This window comes from Aethalodelphis obliquidens, unplaced genomic scaffold, assembly GCF_003676395.1.
Source record: "Aethalodelphis obliquidens isolate GAN/ISIS:26980383/991018 unplaced genomic scaffold, ASM367639v1 scaffold43, whole genome shotgun sequence".
Taxonomy (NCBI): Eukaryota; Metazoa; Chordata; class Mammalia; order Artiodactyla; family Delphinidae; genus Aethalodelphis; species Aethalodelphis obliquidens.
This window is the reverse complement of record NW_020837987.1, coordinates 13,807,757-13,822,775: the sequence shown is the minus strand read 5'-3', so window position 1 is coordinate 13,822,775 and position 15,019 is coordinate 13,807,757. Positions and strand designations below refer to the sequence as shown.

The 15,019-nt window shown below is 53.7% G+C and overlaps 1 protein-coding gene and 1 long non-coding RNA gene across 6 annotated transcripts; one reads left to right on the top strand and one right to left on the bottom strand.

Moving 5' to 3' along the window:
- The first annotated feature begins 203 nt into the window (after positions 1-203).
- GYS1 (glycogen synthase 1) lies at positions 204-14,679 on the top strand. 4 transcript variants are annotated; one of them, XM_027080140.1, is made up of 16 exons: positions 209-515; positions 1,909-2,090; positions 4,020-4,211; positions 5,083-5,268; positions 5,512-5,656; positions 6,497-6,614; positions 6,908-7,028; positions 7,336-7,442; positions 8,673-8,732; positions 8,823-8,901; positions 10,587-10,700; positions 10,981-11,107; positions 12,067-12,162; positions 12,353-12,516; positions 12,979-13,059; positions 13,224-14,679. In XM_027080140.1, the coding sequence occupies exons 1-16, from the start codon at positions 398-400 to the stop codon at positions 13,545-13,547; spliced, it is 2,214 nt and encodes a 737-aa protein (XP_026935941.1). In that variant the 5' UTR covers positions 209-397; the 3' UTR covers positions 13,548-14,679. The 4 variants fall into 4 exon arrangements, with proteins under 4 accessions (XP_026935943.1, XP_026935941.1, XP_026935942.1 ...); XM_027080142.1 differs by lacking the exon at positions 1,909-2,090 and having other exon boundaries at positions 204-515; positions 13,224-13,627; XM_027080141.1 differs by lacking the exons at positions 6,497-6,614; positions 7,336-7,442 and having other exon boundaries at positions 13,224-14,496.
- On the bottom strand, positions 6,408-12,359 carry LOC113606147 (uncharacterized). 2 transcript variants are annotated; one of them, XR_003427451.1, is made up of 2 exons: positions 12,108-12,359; positions 6,408-7,040 (listed from the first exon to the last, which is right to left on the bottom strand). It is a non-coding gene; the product is annotated as an uncharacterized LOC113606147 (long non-coding RNA). The 2 variants fall into 2 exon arrangements; XR_003427450.1 differs by lacking the exon at positions 12,108-12,359 and adding an exon at positions 7,582-7,827.
- Positions 14,680-15,019: the final 340 nt, after the last annotated feature.

Genomic DNA, 15,019 nt, shown 5'->3' with positions numbered 1-15,019 from the left:
CAGAGCTGAAGGCCAATCAGCTAGCGCCCACTGGAGCTCGCACCAACAGCCAAGGCGGGGGCGGGGCTGAGCGAACCCTGCACTGTTCACCAATGAGAGACGCGGGAGCCCCGCCCCCGGGCGCAGACCAATGGCGCTGGCCGGGGGGCGGGCACTGCCTCCTGGTGGCCGCAAGGTTTCACTGCAGGAAACCCACTGGGCTCAGTGACGCTGCGGCCGCCTCCGGCCCCGGTCCGGGCGCTCCAGGCGGTAGTGCGGTCGTGCAATAGGAAGCTGAGGGTGGTGCAAGCTTCCCGTCGGGCACCAGCTACCTGGCCCAGCGCCCTGCCCAGTGCATTCCTCAGACACCTCTGGGGCCCCCACCTGTGGCCCCCGGAGCCCTCTAATCGCGTCGGCCATGCCTCTAAACCGCAGTTTGTCCGTGTCCTCACTGCCAGGACTGGAGGATTGGGACGATGAATTCGACCTGGAGAACACAGTGCTCTTTGAGGTGGCCTGGGAGGTGGCCAACAAGGGTGAGCACGCCGGGCGGAGGGACCCGGACGAGAAGGGCAGTCGGGGATGGGGGTAACGAGGCTGCATGGCATGACTCTTGGGTCCTGGGCAAGGAGCCTGTGACTCCTGTGTCCTTGGGGAGGGACTGGAGTTTGTCTCCTGGGCCCTGGAGGGAGGGGATGAGTCGCCTAAGATGAAAGGAGGTTGGAAACCCAGGTCCTGGGTCCTAGGGGTGAGGGGGCTAAAATGAAAAAAGACCAGAGACCTGGGTCCTCAATAGGGAAGGAGATGGGGGGAGGGGTTTTGCACTTCAGAACTGTGGCCCTAGGGGGAAGGGTCTTGGGATGTAACTCCGGATTTGGGAGAGAGCCCACTTGGAGATACGATGCGTGAATCGTGGTGGGAGAATTTGGGGAACTGGTCATTTGAGAGTAAAGATGTGAAGGGGCTGGAGACCCTAATTCTTAGATCCTAGGGTGAGAGAGAGTTAGGGCCTGGATGCCTGGGTTCTGAGGGCCTGAGCTCTGGGTTCTTAGGAGTAGAGGAGCCTGTAGCCTCAGAGACATGCGCGCAGGAATGGGGAAAGGCTGGGAAGTCCTAAGCTGGTCAGGGGCTGGGCCCTGGGACGGGAGTGGCTGGGGGCCTGGATTTCTGGGTTCTGGGCTCCAAAGGGCCTGAGGTTCTGGGTTTGGAGAAGGCTGGGGCTGGAATCCCAAGAGCTAGGCAGTCTAGCTCCATAGAACAAAGAGAGCTGGGATTTTGCTTTGCTGAGTCTTGGGAGAGAAAGGGGAGGTCTGTGAACATGGAGACATGGATCTCCAGGGCCCAGGCTTCAGGAGGTAAGGAGGCTGGAGGCCCAGACTCCTGGGTCTGGAGTGGAGTCATGGGAGGGGCAGGGCCCTGCATGCCTGTGTCCCCATGTAGGGAGAGGGAACTGAGGGACAGGTCGGCAGAGTCCGTGGTGGGTGAGGAATAACAGCTCTGGCTTCTTTGGGGCAACTCCGAGAACCTAAATGAGGCCACGAAGAGGGATTCTCCCTTACTGTGTCCTGGAGCCTGACTGGGAATTTAAATCCAGCTCCTGTAAGCTGGGAACTCAAGAAGCTAGGCCCTAATAACCCTTGTCAGGTTATGTCCTCCTCAGCCCCTGCCCCTAATTCCCTCACACCTAGAAGCCTAGGCCCCCAGCCCCTTCTCTCAGACTCAGCACCCTCCTCCCTTCAAGTCCCGACCCCAGCCCCCTTCTCCCACAGACCCAGGAGTACTGTCCACCACTGCCCTCTCCCCTCCTTCCTCTGACTCTGAAGTGTGGGCTCCCAGGCCCCTTTTCCCTCTGAGCCAGAGGTCCGGGGCTCCCGCGGCCCCACCCCCCGCCCCGCCCCAGGCCCCAGATCTGTGGACCTCTGCCCACAGTGGGTGGCATCTACACGGTGCTGCAGACGAAGGCGAAGGTGACAGGGGATGAGTGGGGCGACAACTACTACCTGGTGGGACCGTACACGGAGCAGGGCGTGAGGACCCAGGTGGAACTGCTCGAGCCCCCGACCCCAGCCCTGAAGAGGACGCTGGACTCCATGAACAGCAAGGGCTGCAAGGTGGGACATGGCCCGGCTGAGGGCAGGGTGGGGGCAGCAGCGAGAGAAGGAGCAGGGGAAGGACAGCCCCAGGGAGAGAGGGAGGCATGGACAGAAACTCAGGATGGCCCAGCACTTTCCCGGGCAGATATCTGACAGACACTCAGACAGATGCAGGACCCCGTGAAGTGAGTGGGTGAACCCCCAGCTCTAAGACATTGGTGAATGGACTGACAGACAGCAGGTATGAGACAGACTGAAAGATGGTCCTAAGAGGCCAAGATCCTCAGATCCAGAGAGAGGAAAAGAGCTAGATGGACAGCCAGACAAAACCCAGGGGAGGTGGGCTTGGGGGTGAGGCAGGAGGCCAGAGCAGGAGTTCTGGAGCCTGAAGTTCAAATTCGCCTTCTCTGCTTCCTGCCTTGTGACCTTGGCGAATTAACATGCTAATAGCATCCGCTTTATAGGTTTCCTGGGAGGATGAAATAGTTCATAAAAAGTGTTCAGCCCAGGACCTGGCATGCAGTTAGTACTGTCTGTGAGCTGTGAGGTGTCGTCGTGGTTATTATTATCATCGTCATTATTACTGAAAGCAGCCACACTTGCAGACTGAGGTGGACAGGCAGGCAATGGAGAGAGGCTGAGTGTTCCAAAAAGTGATGGTGGCCCCAGTGGTTAGAGCAATAGGGAGATAGACAGAGTCCAGATACAGAAAAGAGGTAGCCTGATGTTTTAGAGAGAAGGATCTCGAAGGAGAGAGGAAGATGGAATATTGAGGAAGGGAGGAGAGGTAGGCAGGCAAACCCAGGGGACAGAGTTTTGGATGCGCAGCCAGGAATTAAAAGGAGGAGGGGAGAGTCCCAGGCACCCGCTGAGAATTGAAGGATGAGGACAGAGAGGTGGCTGTCCCCCAGGGAGAAGGCCATAAGGCAGCATGGCTGAGGTGCAGACATTTGGGTCTGGGAGGGAGAGGTACAATGCTGCCTTCATTCATTCACAGCCTCTGATTTGGGGTGGGGTCTGGAGTCCAGTTAGACGGGACTGTGTCCCTAAGGAACCCTAGGGCGGCCCAGTCCCTCCCCCATGGCAGCTGCTGTCCATGTGCTGGGGGCCTAAGAATAGCCCCCCCAGCAAAAGGGCAGACAACAGCTGGGAGGGGGAGGAGCATAGGGGGTCAGGCGCCTAAAGCCGGGAAAAGCCAGGTTGGGGATGAGTAGGACGGCTTTTCGGCCCAAAATCTGGCAGCAGGCCCAAAATCTGGATCACGGTCTCAGGAGGAAAGCAACAGATCAATGAAACGTGGCAGGGCCAGAAATGCGACCACGAGGCTTAGAAACACGGCAGTGGGTAGAAAAATGTAGCCCCCATGCATGGAAAGTGGGTGGGCAGTGTTAGAAATGAGGCTGCAAAGTACAAGATGGGCCTATGGGCAGAGAAAAGAGGAAGCAGGTGACAAATATATGGCGAAAGGATCAGAAACAAGGGAGCGAGTGGAAGAAGAAGGAGCCAGTACAAGGAGTGAGCGGCAGAAAGGAAAGATAATGGGAGAAAGCAGCATTATGGTTGGTGAGAGAAATGTGGCAGCGAACACAGAAGCAAGGCAGCGAGCTGGAGAAATGATTAGCAGGGTGGAGAAATAAGGCAGTGGGGGCACAGAGACAGGACACGTGCAATGTGGGTTTATAAGTAGAGAAGGGAGGCAACTGTTAGAGAAACTAAGCAAGGGATAGGGAGATGCTGCAGCCGAGATGGGAAAAAATTGTGGTGGGAATAACTAATGGCAAATAGAGAAATAAGGCAGTAGGTGAGAAATTAGCAGCAGATACAGAAACAGAAGGTAGACGCACTGAGGCCATGAACCCAGACGTCTCCCTGGGGATGGGAGAAACGCAGTTGCTGTGCCCAGAGACAGGTGGCCAAAACCCTAAGCCTCCCTGTGTCCCCCTGCAGGTGTATTTCGGGCGCTGGCTGATCGAGGGGGGCCCCCTGGTGGTGCTCCTCGACGTGGGGGCCTCAGCCTGGGCCCTGGAGCGCTGGAAGGGGGAGCTATGGGACACGTGCAACATCGGGGTGCCCTGGTATGACCGGGAAGGCAACGACGCCGTCCTTTTTGGTTTCCTCACCACCTGGTTCCTGGGTGAGGTAGGCCCCACTGCCAATCCCCGTGTCACTCCTTTCTACCCTAGGCCCCAAATTACAATGGCCATCCGAGGCCAGAGGGTGGCCAGTGTCTCCCAGAGCATTCTGGGAGTTGTAGTCCTTTAAACCGAGGATTAGCTCTGATCTCTGGCAATATGGACATCCAGGGGCCAAGATTCTTCTTTCCTCAAAGACCCAGTCTCCCAACCCCAGCTTCATTCACTCCAGTCTTCCAAATATAGGAATTCTAAGCCATTAGCTCTTGGGGAGGCTGGCTTGACGGGAGGGCTCACCCCCCAGGGAGTTCTGGGAGTTGTAGTTCTCTAATATGGGCGGGACTTGGCTCTCAGATGAGTCTCCGGATGTTTGGGAATCCCCAGCCTATCTGAGAACCAGGAACCCCAATTCGGACCCTCTCAGGTTTTAAAAGGCTCAAGAAACTCGTTTCCCATACCCTGGGACAGTTTATGAATTGGCCGCTCCTAGGGCATTCTGGGAGTTGTAGTCCTTCAACCAGTATCCGGTACAGGTCTACTCTTGATTAACATAAAAGGTGTCCAGGAATTGTGTTCAGGACTTGGGGACACTAAAACTTTGGTCTTTCCAATTCAGCCCTTCTGGGACTTCGAAGGTTGGTCAAAAAAACACAGCTCCCATCAGCCTCTGGGAATGAAGTCAGCTAGCTAGTCTGGCTGCCTTAAGGATTTAGAGCTCCTTGTCCCATGGGGATTGCAATGGGTCACCACCCACTCTGTGCGGTTGTGGGGATAGATTGACCTCTCCCCTGCTTCCTCATCCACGTTGGGGATTGCTGGTTGTCTTCACAACACACATGGAGACACATGTGTGTCTCCCTATCCCTATTGCCCCACAGTTCCTGGCCCAGAGCGAGGAGAAACCACATGTGGTTGCACACTTCCATGAGTGGTTGGCGGGCATCGGGCTCTGCCTATGCCGTGCCCGGCGGCTGCCCGTGGCTACCATCTTCACGACCCACGCCACGCTGCTGGGGCGATACCTGTGTGCCGGTGCCGTGGACTTCTACAACAACCTGGAGAATGTGAGCTGGGAGCATGGCAGATGGGGGTTGCCAATATTTCAGGACAGCCCGAGGCTGTCTGCAAAGCCCAAGGGGATCAAGTTCCCTCTTCCCCCAGGACCCAGGAATCCAAGTCCCCAACCCCCTCCACCCTCAGGCCCAGGAGTCCAGCTTCATGGCCCAATCTCCCCTAAGACCCTGGAGTCTGGACCGCCTGTCTTCTCCCCAGTTCTTCTAACCTGATTGCCCTCCCTCCCTACCCAGTTCAACGTGGACAAGGAAGCAGGTGAGAGGCAAATCTATCACCGCTACTGCATGGAGCGGGCGGCAGCCCACTGCGCTCATGTCTTCACTACCGTGTCCCAGATTACCGCCATTGAGGCTCAGCACCTACTCAAAAGGAAACCAGGTAGGAAATAGGCCTGGGTCTGTAGACGTAAGCGAGGTAGTCTATGCCAAGGCCTGTTGCAATGTTTTTGCTGTAAAGAGCAGAGAACTACAACTCCTAAAATGCCCTAGGTTGGTGACCTGAATATGAGGCTGCCTGGCTGCTTGCCCTAGAGGCTAATGGGAAGTGTAGTTTCTTTAATTTCAGAAATGGTAAAATTCTTTTACTGGCTAATGTAGATATTGGTCTTCTGAAAGAGGAAGGAGGTTCCTTGCATTTTGTTTTTGAGAAAAGCAGTGTTGGAACCAGTTATTCTTCCCAAACTATAGCATCCATTCTCATTGGGTATAAGGTGAGAACTATAACTCCCAGAATACCTTTGGCTGTCTAGCTCCTTATATTCCTGAAATTTTGCCCCAGGAGCTGATGGAGGTTATAGTTTTTCACTGATACGCTTTAATTTCTATGATAATAGGAAATGGTTGGGGCCCTAAAAGAGGCTTGAAGATAGAGAAGCAGGATGGGGACATTGACTCATCCCCCCAGCTCAGGGTGGCATAGGGGAAACAAAAGAGCTACAACTCCCAGAAGCCCCGATGTTGCTCTGTTCCCTGTCTGGTTAGCCATTCACAGGGGCTGATGGGAGTTGTAGTCAGGCTTGTGAATATAAGCATGCAATATTGGGCAAGAAGGTATCTGAGTGGCAGGGCAGCTGGGTCACCACAGGAGCTCACTGGGGAGCTATTGAAACAAAGACATCGTGAAAGGAAAGGGGTCTTTCCTTCATTTATTCATTCAGCCACATTGATCTGAACGAAGAAATGAAGAAATGAAATGTGGGACCTTCTCCCCCAATCCCAGATATCGTGACCCCCAATGGACTGAATGTGAAGAAATTCTCTGCCATGCATGAGTTCCAGAACCTCCATGCTCAGAGCAAGGCTCGAATCCAGGAGTTTGTGCGGGGCCATTTTTATGGGTATGTAGGCCAGATACCTAGGTCTTGAGAGAGAGGGTGGTTGGGAACCCAGACTCCTGGGGCCAGCAGAGGGGACAGCTGAGGACTCAGCCTCTTGAGTTCTTGAGCGCCAGAACAATGGCTGAGTATTTAAGGAAATCCCCATCTAAGGAGAAAAGAACAATTCCCAGGAGTTCCCATGATGCCTCTGTCCTAAGATGTTCTTTGCCCCTGTGGCTTCTGGGGTTTGTAGTTTCAAGGCTGGGGCTAGTGGGCGAGGGTCTTGGCTTCACCTTGTGTTGTGGCTTCTTTAGGCACCTGGACTTCAACTTGGACAAGACCTTGTACTTCTTTATCGCTGGCCGCTATGAATTCTCCAACAAGGGGGCCGATGTCTTCCTGGAGGCCTTGGCCCGGCTCAACTATCTGCTCAGAGTAAGGCCTGGGCTGCAAGGGGACAAGGAGGATGAAAAAATCAGTACATGACTGGGGAGAACGGAGACCTGGGGAGGTGGGGGCAGGGAAACCCATGTGTAAAACAGGAGTGTAGGGACCCAGAAAGATCAGAGTCCCCGTGGGAATGGTAGCTCTGTCCTATAATTCTCCTTGACAGTGAGGGGCATGGCAGGGTCCTCGTGGTCTTGGGGGGTGGCAAAGGGTGGGACAGCCTTCTCCCATGTGAGCCTCACACACTCACACGCACACACACACACACACACACCCTCCCTTTCCTCTGCCCCAGGTGAATGGCAGCGAGCAGACAGTGGTTGCCTTCTTCATCATGCCAGCTCGGACCAACAATTTCAACGTGGAAACCCTTAAGGGCCAAGCCGTGCGCAAGCAGCTTTGGTCAGCAGCCCTCGGCCCGGCATCCCTGCCGCTCCCACTCCCAGCTGTGTGCTTTGGGTCCCCTGTTTCTCCTGGAGTCTCAGTTTTGTCATCTGTGACATGATCAACCCATCCCCCACCTGATTCCCAGCAAAGTTACTTGCTCCAGATGCCTGCAACTCGGGGGCAGTACGAAGTCGCAGTCGCAGGCAGGACAAGTGTGACAGCATGACCAGGGCTCTGGTATCAAGCTGGCGAGATCCCGCTCATGCCCCTGTCCTGCTCTGGCTTTGTGACTTTAGGCAAACCACTCCCCATCTTCAAGCCTCAGTTTCCTCATCTGTAAAAAACACCTATTAGCCATCAGCTATTTCTTGAGCTCCTACTGCGTGCCAGGTGCTGTTCTAGGCACTGGGAACACAGCTGTGAGGCAGAAAGATAAAATCCCTGCCCTTATTGTGTTCACATTCTAGAAAGTTCTATAGAAAGTGCTCTGGCAAAAAAAAGCAGGACTGGAATATGAGACAGGGTTGTCAGGACAGGCCACACTGAGTAAGTGCCAGCAAGTAGAGACCAAGAGAGGAAACAAGGGAGGAAACCCTGTGTGTATCTGGGGAACAGCATTTCAGGCAGAGGGAATGGCAAGTGCAAAGGCCCTGAGGCATGTTTGAGAAACAGCAAGGAAGCCAGCAGGGCTGAAGCAGAGTACCCTAGGGAGATGGGGTAGAAAATGAGGCTAGAGCTACGAGAGGACCATGAACAGAGGAATGTCAATGAAGTTGTAGGGTGGCACTCTTTGCTAGCTTTACTTGTGTCCATACATTTTCCTCTCTCAGAATGTAATTTTCCCTTTTTCTAAAATGGGGCTTAGCATCACGACTACCAGGACTAGCCTAGGTCCTAATAATAGCTGACATTTTTGGAAGGCTCACTGTGTGATGGGCACTGTGCACTTCTTGTGATGACCTCATCGAATTCTCACTGCAAACCTTTGAGGTTGCTTCTATTTTTATCCCCATCTGACAGATGAGGCATTGAAGTCAGAGAGGGAAGGCCACCTGTCCCTGGCCGCAGAGCTGATGCAAAGCACAAGGGATCCGAGCCTTCCAGGGCCTATTCCCTGAGTCTCCATCCTCCAGCCAGAAATATCCAGAGCTTCTCTGCTCAGACCTCAACTTCCCAGCTGCCCCAGAAGCCTAACAATAAATGGCAGCTGGTCTATAAGTGATGTTGTCGCTCTGCTCCTTCCAGGGATACGGCCAACACAGTGAAGGAGAAGTTTGGGAGGAAGCTTTATGAATCCTTGCTGGTGTGAGTGTCCCGCCCTCAGCCCTGCATCCTCCTGGGCTCTAAACCCTCTCATCACCCATTCCCAGATGCATCCCACTGCTCACCTTACAGGGGGAGCCTCCCAGACATGAACAAGATGCTGGACAAGGAAGACTTCACTATGATGAAGAGAGCCATCTTTGCCACGCAGGTATGGTTTGGACTCCTGAGTCGAAAGATGGCGATTCCCAGCAGCCCTGGAGGCAGCTTGCCGTGTTAGCTCTGATCCCAGAGATGGCTGGGAGTTCTGCTTTGTTGGCAGTGCTTATTCAAGGAATCAATTCTGAAGTCAGAAGGGTGTGTGTGAGCTGACTGGTAGAACTTGAATTCCCAGAAGCCTTTAGGGCAGCCTGCTTTCCCACAGCTTATTCTGCCACAGAGGCTTCTGGGAGTTGTAGTTTCTTTGAGTCCTTGGGGATCCATGAACAAAAGGTGGAAGGGACCTTAAACTAAAGTCAAGATAGCCACAAAAGGAGAGCTGCAACTCCCAGCTAACCCTGGGCCTTGCTGCAAGCTACCTCCACCTCTTCCCCCAGAGACTGCTGGGAGTGGTAGTTTTGTTGGGCCTCTAGGGATAGAGCCAGGTCAGCTAAAAAAATTATTTCGGGACTTCCCTGGCAGTCCAGGGGTTAAGACTCTGTGCTTCAAATACAGGGGGTGCGGGTTCGATCCCTGATTGGGGACTAAGATCCCACGTGCCGCATGGTGCGATCAAAGAAGAAGAAGAAACAACAAAAACAACAGTTATTCACTGAAGAACATTGAAAACTTTCAGCAGCTACTGTTTCTTATCCCACTGGTTGTGTCTTAGTCTCCAAATACCCCTGGGAGTTGTAGCTTCTTTAGATATCTGGGGTTAATTAGATGGGTGGGAAACCTTAGAGAAAATTAGCAGTCACAAAATGAGAACCACAACTCCCAGCAGCCCCCAGGGCTTTCTGCTACCTTGACTCTTCCCTTGCCCCAGAAACTTCTGGGAATTAGAGTTCTTTTATTCTCTGGAGTCAAGGGTTTTTGGTACCTATAGTCAGGGTTGGTGATTTCCCCCAATCCTGGGGAATGGAAACCAAGACAGCCAAGTTGCACAAACAAGGTGTGAATTGTTTTTGACCAAACTATAATTTCCAGTAGTTCCTAAGGCAGTCGGCCTCACTGAGGATGTTTCTGCCATGGGGCTGCTGGGAGTTGTAGTTTCCTGGGCTCCTGGAGTCAGTAAACTGAAGATGAGTAGATCTTTTAATGAGAGGAATAATGGGACAGCTGCAAAGAACTATATATCCCAGCAGCCCCCGGGACTGCTATCACACTAGCTCTGTCTTCCTCCAGTGGCTCTTGGGAATTGTGGTTTCTCTGGGCCTCTTTTGAGGGTGGAGGTGGAGAGAATACAGGATGGAGAGTAAAAGGAACTTGGAGAGAAAGAGATCCAGGATTTTCATAAGAAAACTATAACTTCCGGCAAGCAGCCCCTGAAAGGCACAGCCCCCATCAACTGCTGGGAGTTACAGTCCCTTTGGGTTTCTTTGATGAAAGCCCAGAGTACAGAACAAGATAGCTACAACTCCCTCTAGTCTATGAGGCATGTTAACACTGGCTCTGCCTCTAAGACAGCTGGGATTGTAGTTTCTTTTCGGCTTATGGTGGTTAAAGGGAAAAGGAAACCTTTACAGATAGAGACAAGTAGGAAATCTACAACTCCTGGTAATCTCTTGGGTTTGTTGCTCCACAACCTGATGGGAATTGTCTCCTTAGATCCCCAGGATGAGCATAGCTCATGGGGAAGTAGGAAGCCCTCTGTCCCTTCCCTGACCCCCCCGACCCCACTTGTGGCCCCTACAGCGGCAGTCTTTCCCTCCTGTGTGCACCCACAATATGCTGGACGACTCCTCAGATCCTATTTTGACCACCATCCGCCGAATTGGCCTCTTCAATAGTAGTGCCGACAGGGTCAAGGTGAGGGCACTGGCCAGGGTGGGTTGGGCATGGGGGGGGGTGGTGCTGGGGAGGGCGGTGATATGGGGGCTGGAGCCTGAGCCTCACATTCCCCATCTCCCCTGTATGTCAAAGGATTGCAATGTTTAGAAAGAACCTTTGCTTCTGAGTCAGACTTGGATTCCAGTCTTTGTCCTGACACTGTCTTGTGTGGCTTTAGACAACTTTTTCATCCTCTCTGGGATCCCCAGGGAGTAGCTAAATAAGGTGCTCGGGCTGAGCCCTTGTCTTCCACTGCCAGGTGATTTTTCACCCGGAGTTCCTCTCCTCCACGAGCCCCCTGCTCCCTGTGGACTATGAGGAGTTCGTCCGCGGCTGCCACCTGGGCGTCTTTCCCTCCTACTATGAGCCTTGGGGCTACACACCAGGTGAGTTCAGCGTCTGGTGTGATCCCAGGACAAGGGACTGGCCCTTCCTGAGCTCCAGACTCCTCCTTTGCAAAACAGGAACAATGGAAACAAGTCTGTTCATGTGTTTTTGTGACACAGTAGCTCATGTGAGTAACTAGAGGGCTGATGTCAGAGTTCACACGTGATTTCTCCCAATTTGCTACTGTTTGGTTCCCCAAAACAACAACAGCTAAATGCACAGCTTGTTCTCTAACAATCAAGCTACTTTCATATGTTTTTAAGGCAAAATAAACACCACATTTGCTGTAATATTTCTTAAATGATGAGTGATTTGACAAGTTTGCCAGTTTCATCCACGGTTAAAATGGTGCACAGTGACCAGCTCCAACCCTATTTTTCCCATAAGCCTTGTTATATGTAGTGCCTACTTTCGCAGCTTACAGAGGTTTTTAGAAACACTTATATAAAAATTATAATAAACTCCTTGAAGCATTTCTCAGCGTTATTTAAGGGAGTAAGCGAGGTGTAGTAGGTGCTCTGTACACAGTGATAGTAATAATGAGAGACCTTGTCTTACCTCTTGTCAAAACAGACTATAAAGCTATGACAACCAAAACAGTGCAGTCTGGCACAAAAAAGTGTCTTACAGGTCATGAGGATAAATTAAAATGGTAGACATTGGCCCAGAATACCGTGCTCAATAAATTAGCATCCTTATTACCCAATTATGGACTCTTCCTTACCCTGAGACCTTGGGGCAAATGAATTCCCTTTTCTGAGCCTAGTAGCTTCCCCTCTAAGGAATAGGGACTATCATACTTTAATGCACAGCCTAATTTGTCTGGTTCCTGACTTGCGCGGCACAGCGCCCGGCTCTTATTAAAGGCGCCAATAGAGGGCGCCATTGGGGCTTTCACTGGGATTTAAGGCAATAAAGAGGGGCAAGCTAAGCGGACCTTTCTCACGCCTTCCCGCAGCTGAGTGCACGGTTATGGGTATCCCCAGTGTCTCCACCAACCTTTCTGGTTTCGGCTGCTTCATGGAGGAACACATCGCAGACCCCTCAGCTTACGGTCAGCGCCCAGAATGAGAGCCGGGACTCTTGGATCCTGGGAAGGAGGGGCGTGGTCTCTTGGGTCACTAAGAGAGGAGGGGGTGGACTCCTGAGTCCCAGTGGGAGGAGGCGTCCTGGTGTCCGCAGAGTCCCAGAGACAATGAAGGTTTCCCCAGTCTGTTTTCTGAGACTCTTCCTGGTCCCGACAGGCATCTACATTCTGGACCGGCGTTTCCGAGGCCTGGATGATTCTTGCTCGCAGCTCACCTCCTTCCTCTACAGTTTCTGCCAGCAGAGCCGGCGGCAGCGCATTATCCAGCGGAACCGCACGGAGCGCCTCTCCGACCTTCTGGACTGGAAATACCTAGGCCGGGTATAATTCCCCTCCCTGTCCTCTGCTGTGAATAAGTCACTTACGGCTCTGGGTCTCTGATTCCCCGTGCCTCGAAAGCTGGCGCAAAGGGCATGGTCTCTTCCTATTTGTAACGCTTGCTGTCCCTTTAAGAAAAGAATCAACTTTCAGACTGGAAGACCACCGAGGTGGGAAGTTCTATATTTGCATAAGGGTGCGGCCAAAGAGGTACCTGACTGGAGAATTCCGCCCCTGTTAAAGGAGTGTGGCTCAGAGACTGTCCATTCACAGCTCTGCTTATCTACATAAGGGGTGGAGCCTGAAAGATGGATGATTGGCAGAGGGGCCAACTGGAAACCACCGCAGGTTGTGCTCATCTGCATAAAACGTGTAACCAGGCTTCACCCCACCTCCAAACCTGCTGGGGGCGGGGTCAGGCTCCTGTCCCCTGATGCCCACTCCTCTTCTTTCCCCCCCAACAAGTACTACATGTCTGCGCGCCACATGGCGCTGGCCAAGGCCTTTCCAGAACAGTTCACCTACGAGCCCCACGAGGCTGATGCGGTAAGTGGATCCGGGGTCTCTCTAGGGGGGGCCAGGAGCTAGAAGGGTGGGGTGAAGTAGGGTGTCCCTCCTGGAGTTGCAAGGCCTCAAGGACGCTGGACGCCCAGGCAGGCTGCAGAGGCCTCTGCTCACTATACGGTTTGTGCCCACACCTCCGTACGCAGACCCAGGGCTACCGCTACCCGCGGCCAGCCTCAGTGCCACCATCGCCCTCACTGTCGAGACACTCCAGCCCGCACCAGAGCGAGGATGAGGAGGAGCCCCGGGACGGACCACCCGATGAAGATGGCGAGCGCTACGACGAGGACGAGGAGGCTGCAAAGGACCGGCGCAATATCCGCGCCCCGGAGTGGCCGCGCCGCGCCTCCTGCACGTCCTCAACCGGCGGGAGCAAGCGTGGCTCGGTGGACACAGCGCCCTCCAGCTCAGTCAGCACCCCCAGCGAGCCCCTCAGCCCCGCCAGCTCCCTGGGCGAGGAGCGCAACTAAGTCCCCTGACCCGCACTCCCCTGCCAACACTGCCTCCCTTATCTTGAGGGTGGATGCAGAATGGCGCTGTCCCTAAACTCCACTCCAGATCCCTAGCCCTCTGTGGGGTCCACAGCCCTACCCCCTCCGCCATACACTCCAGCCCCTCTAGCTCCTCTCTCGAAATCCCAAACACTCCAGAATCCTCAACGCCGTGCCTTTCTTGGGTTCCAGAATGCATAATCTGTGCCCTGGAGTCCCCCAGGCCATCCCAGAGGCCAGGAATCTGCCATTATCCTGCCGTGGTGCCAGAGGTTTTCAGAAACCTGCTCTGTTGCCTTCTATGCTGGGGCTCCTTGAGCCCCTTGCGGCTTGCTAATTTTACAGCATACAGAGCCTGCCATGCCCAGGCCTGGCCCGGGGCCACCAAGCACTGGAAACCACGTGCAGTCCGTGCTAATGAGACAAGTCCAGAGCTGGGGCACTTTCAGGGACTTAATGCAGGTTAAGTCCAGAACTCGGGCTCCAGGCCAGTGCACTCGTGTTTACTGTGATTTAGCCCTTCCTGGGGTGTCCGGCTCTGCCTGGAGGATCCCTCCGCCCCTGCTCCCTTCTTCCTCTGCACTTTGGCCAAGCAAGTGGGGGCAGAACCACTTGGTTTCTCATTCCTACTGGAGAACAAGCTGTCTTGGTCTAGATGCCTTTCTGGACCAGACCCTACTCCTTCTTCTCTGAGTCTGAACTCTTCCCCATATCTCTAAACTCCTGCGCCCTACAGGGAATCCCTCTGCTGAGGACAACTGGCTGTCTTCCCCAGTACCTGCACACATAACCCCCAACCGCTAGACCCACCATGAAACCACTGGATTCTAGGTCCCAGCTGCCAAATTTAGAACTTTACCACTTTGCTGCATCCTGGTCCCTTCCCTCTGGTCTAGAACTCAGCCCACTGGATTCTAGAACCTCCATATTTACCTCGAGGCTCTTCCATCCCTAAGCTGTGCCCTGCCCCCAGCTTTGGTGAAAGGGAGGGGCCCCTCACGTGTGCTGTGCTGTGTCTGCTGCCCTTGGTTTGCAATTGGGAGGGGGGAGGGCAGAAGGGGTGTGATTGAAGTGTGTCCAGAGATGAAAAAATACATCTATATTTAAGAATCTCAGGTCTAGTCTGACCGGAGGGCTTGGTGGGCCTCAATCCTGGCCCCACCCTCCTCTTCCTTCCCTCTTCACCTCTTGATTCCTCCCTTTGCCCACTGCTGGGTCCCGGTTCTCTTGTCTCATTCTACTGTCTTAGAGACTTGGATTGCCACTGGATTCCAGTGTTATTTCAAAGGAAGGCAACTCTCTTGTTTTTGACTCGACTTGCAAGTGGCAAAGTTGCCCCAGGCTCTTAAATTCCTCAGTAGCACTAGCCATATGCAAGGGCTCAATAGCCACTGTGGCCACACGTGGCCCGTGGCTACCCTACTGGACAGCACAGATACAGAATACTTCCA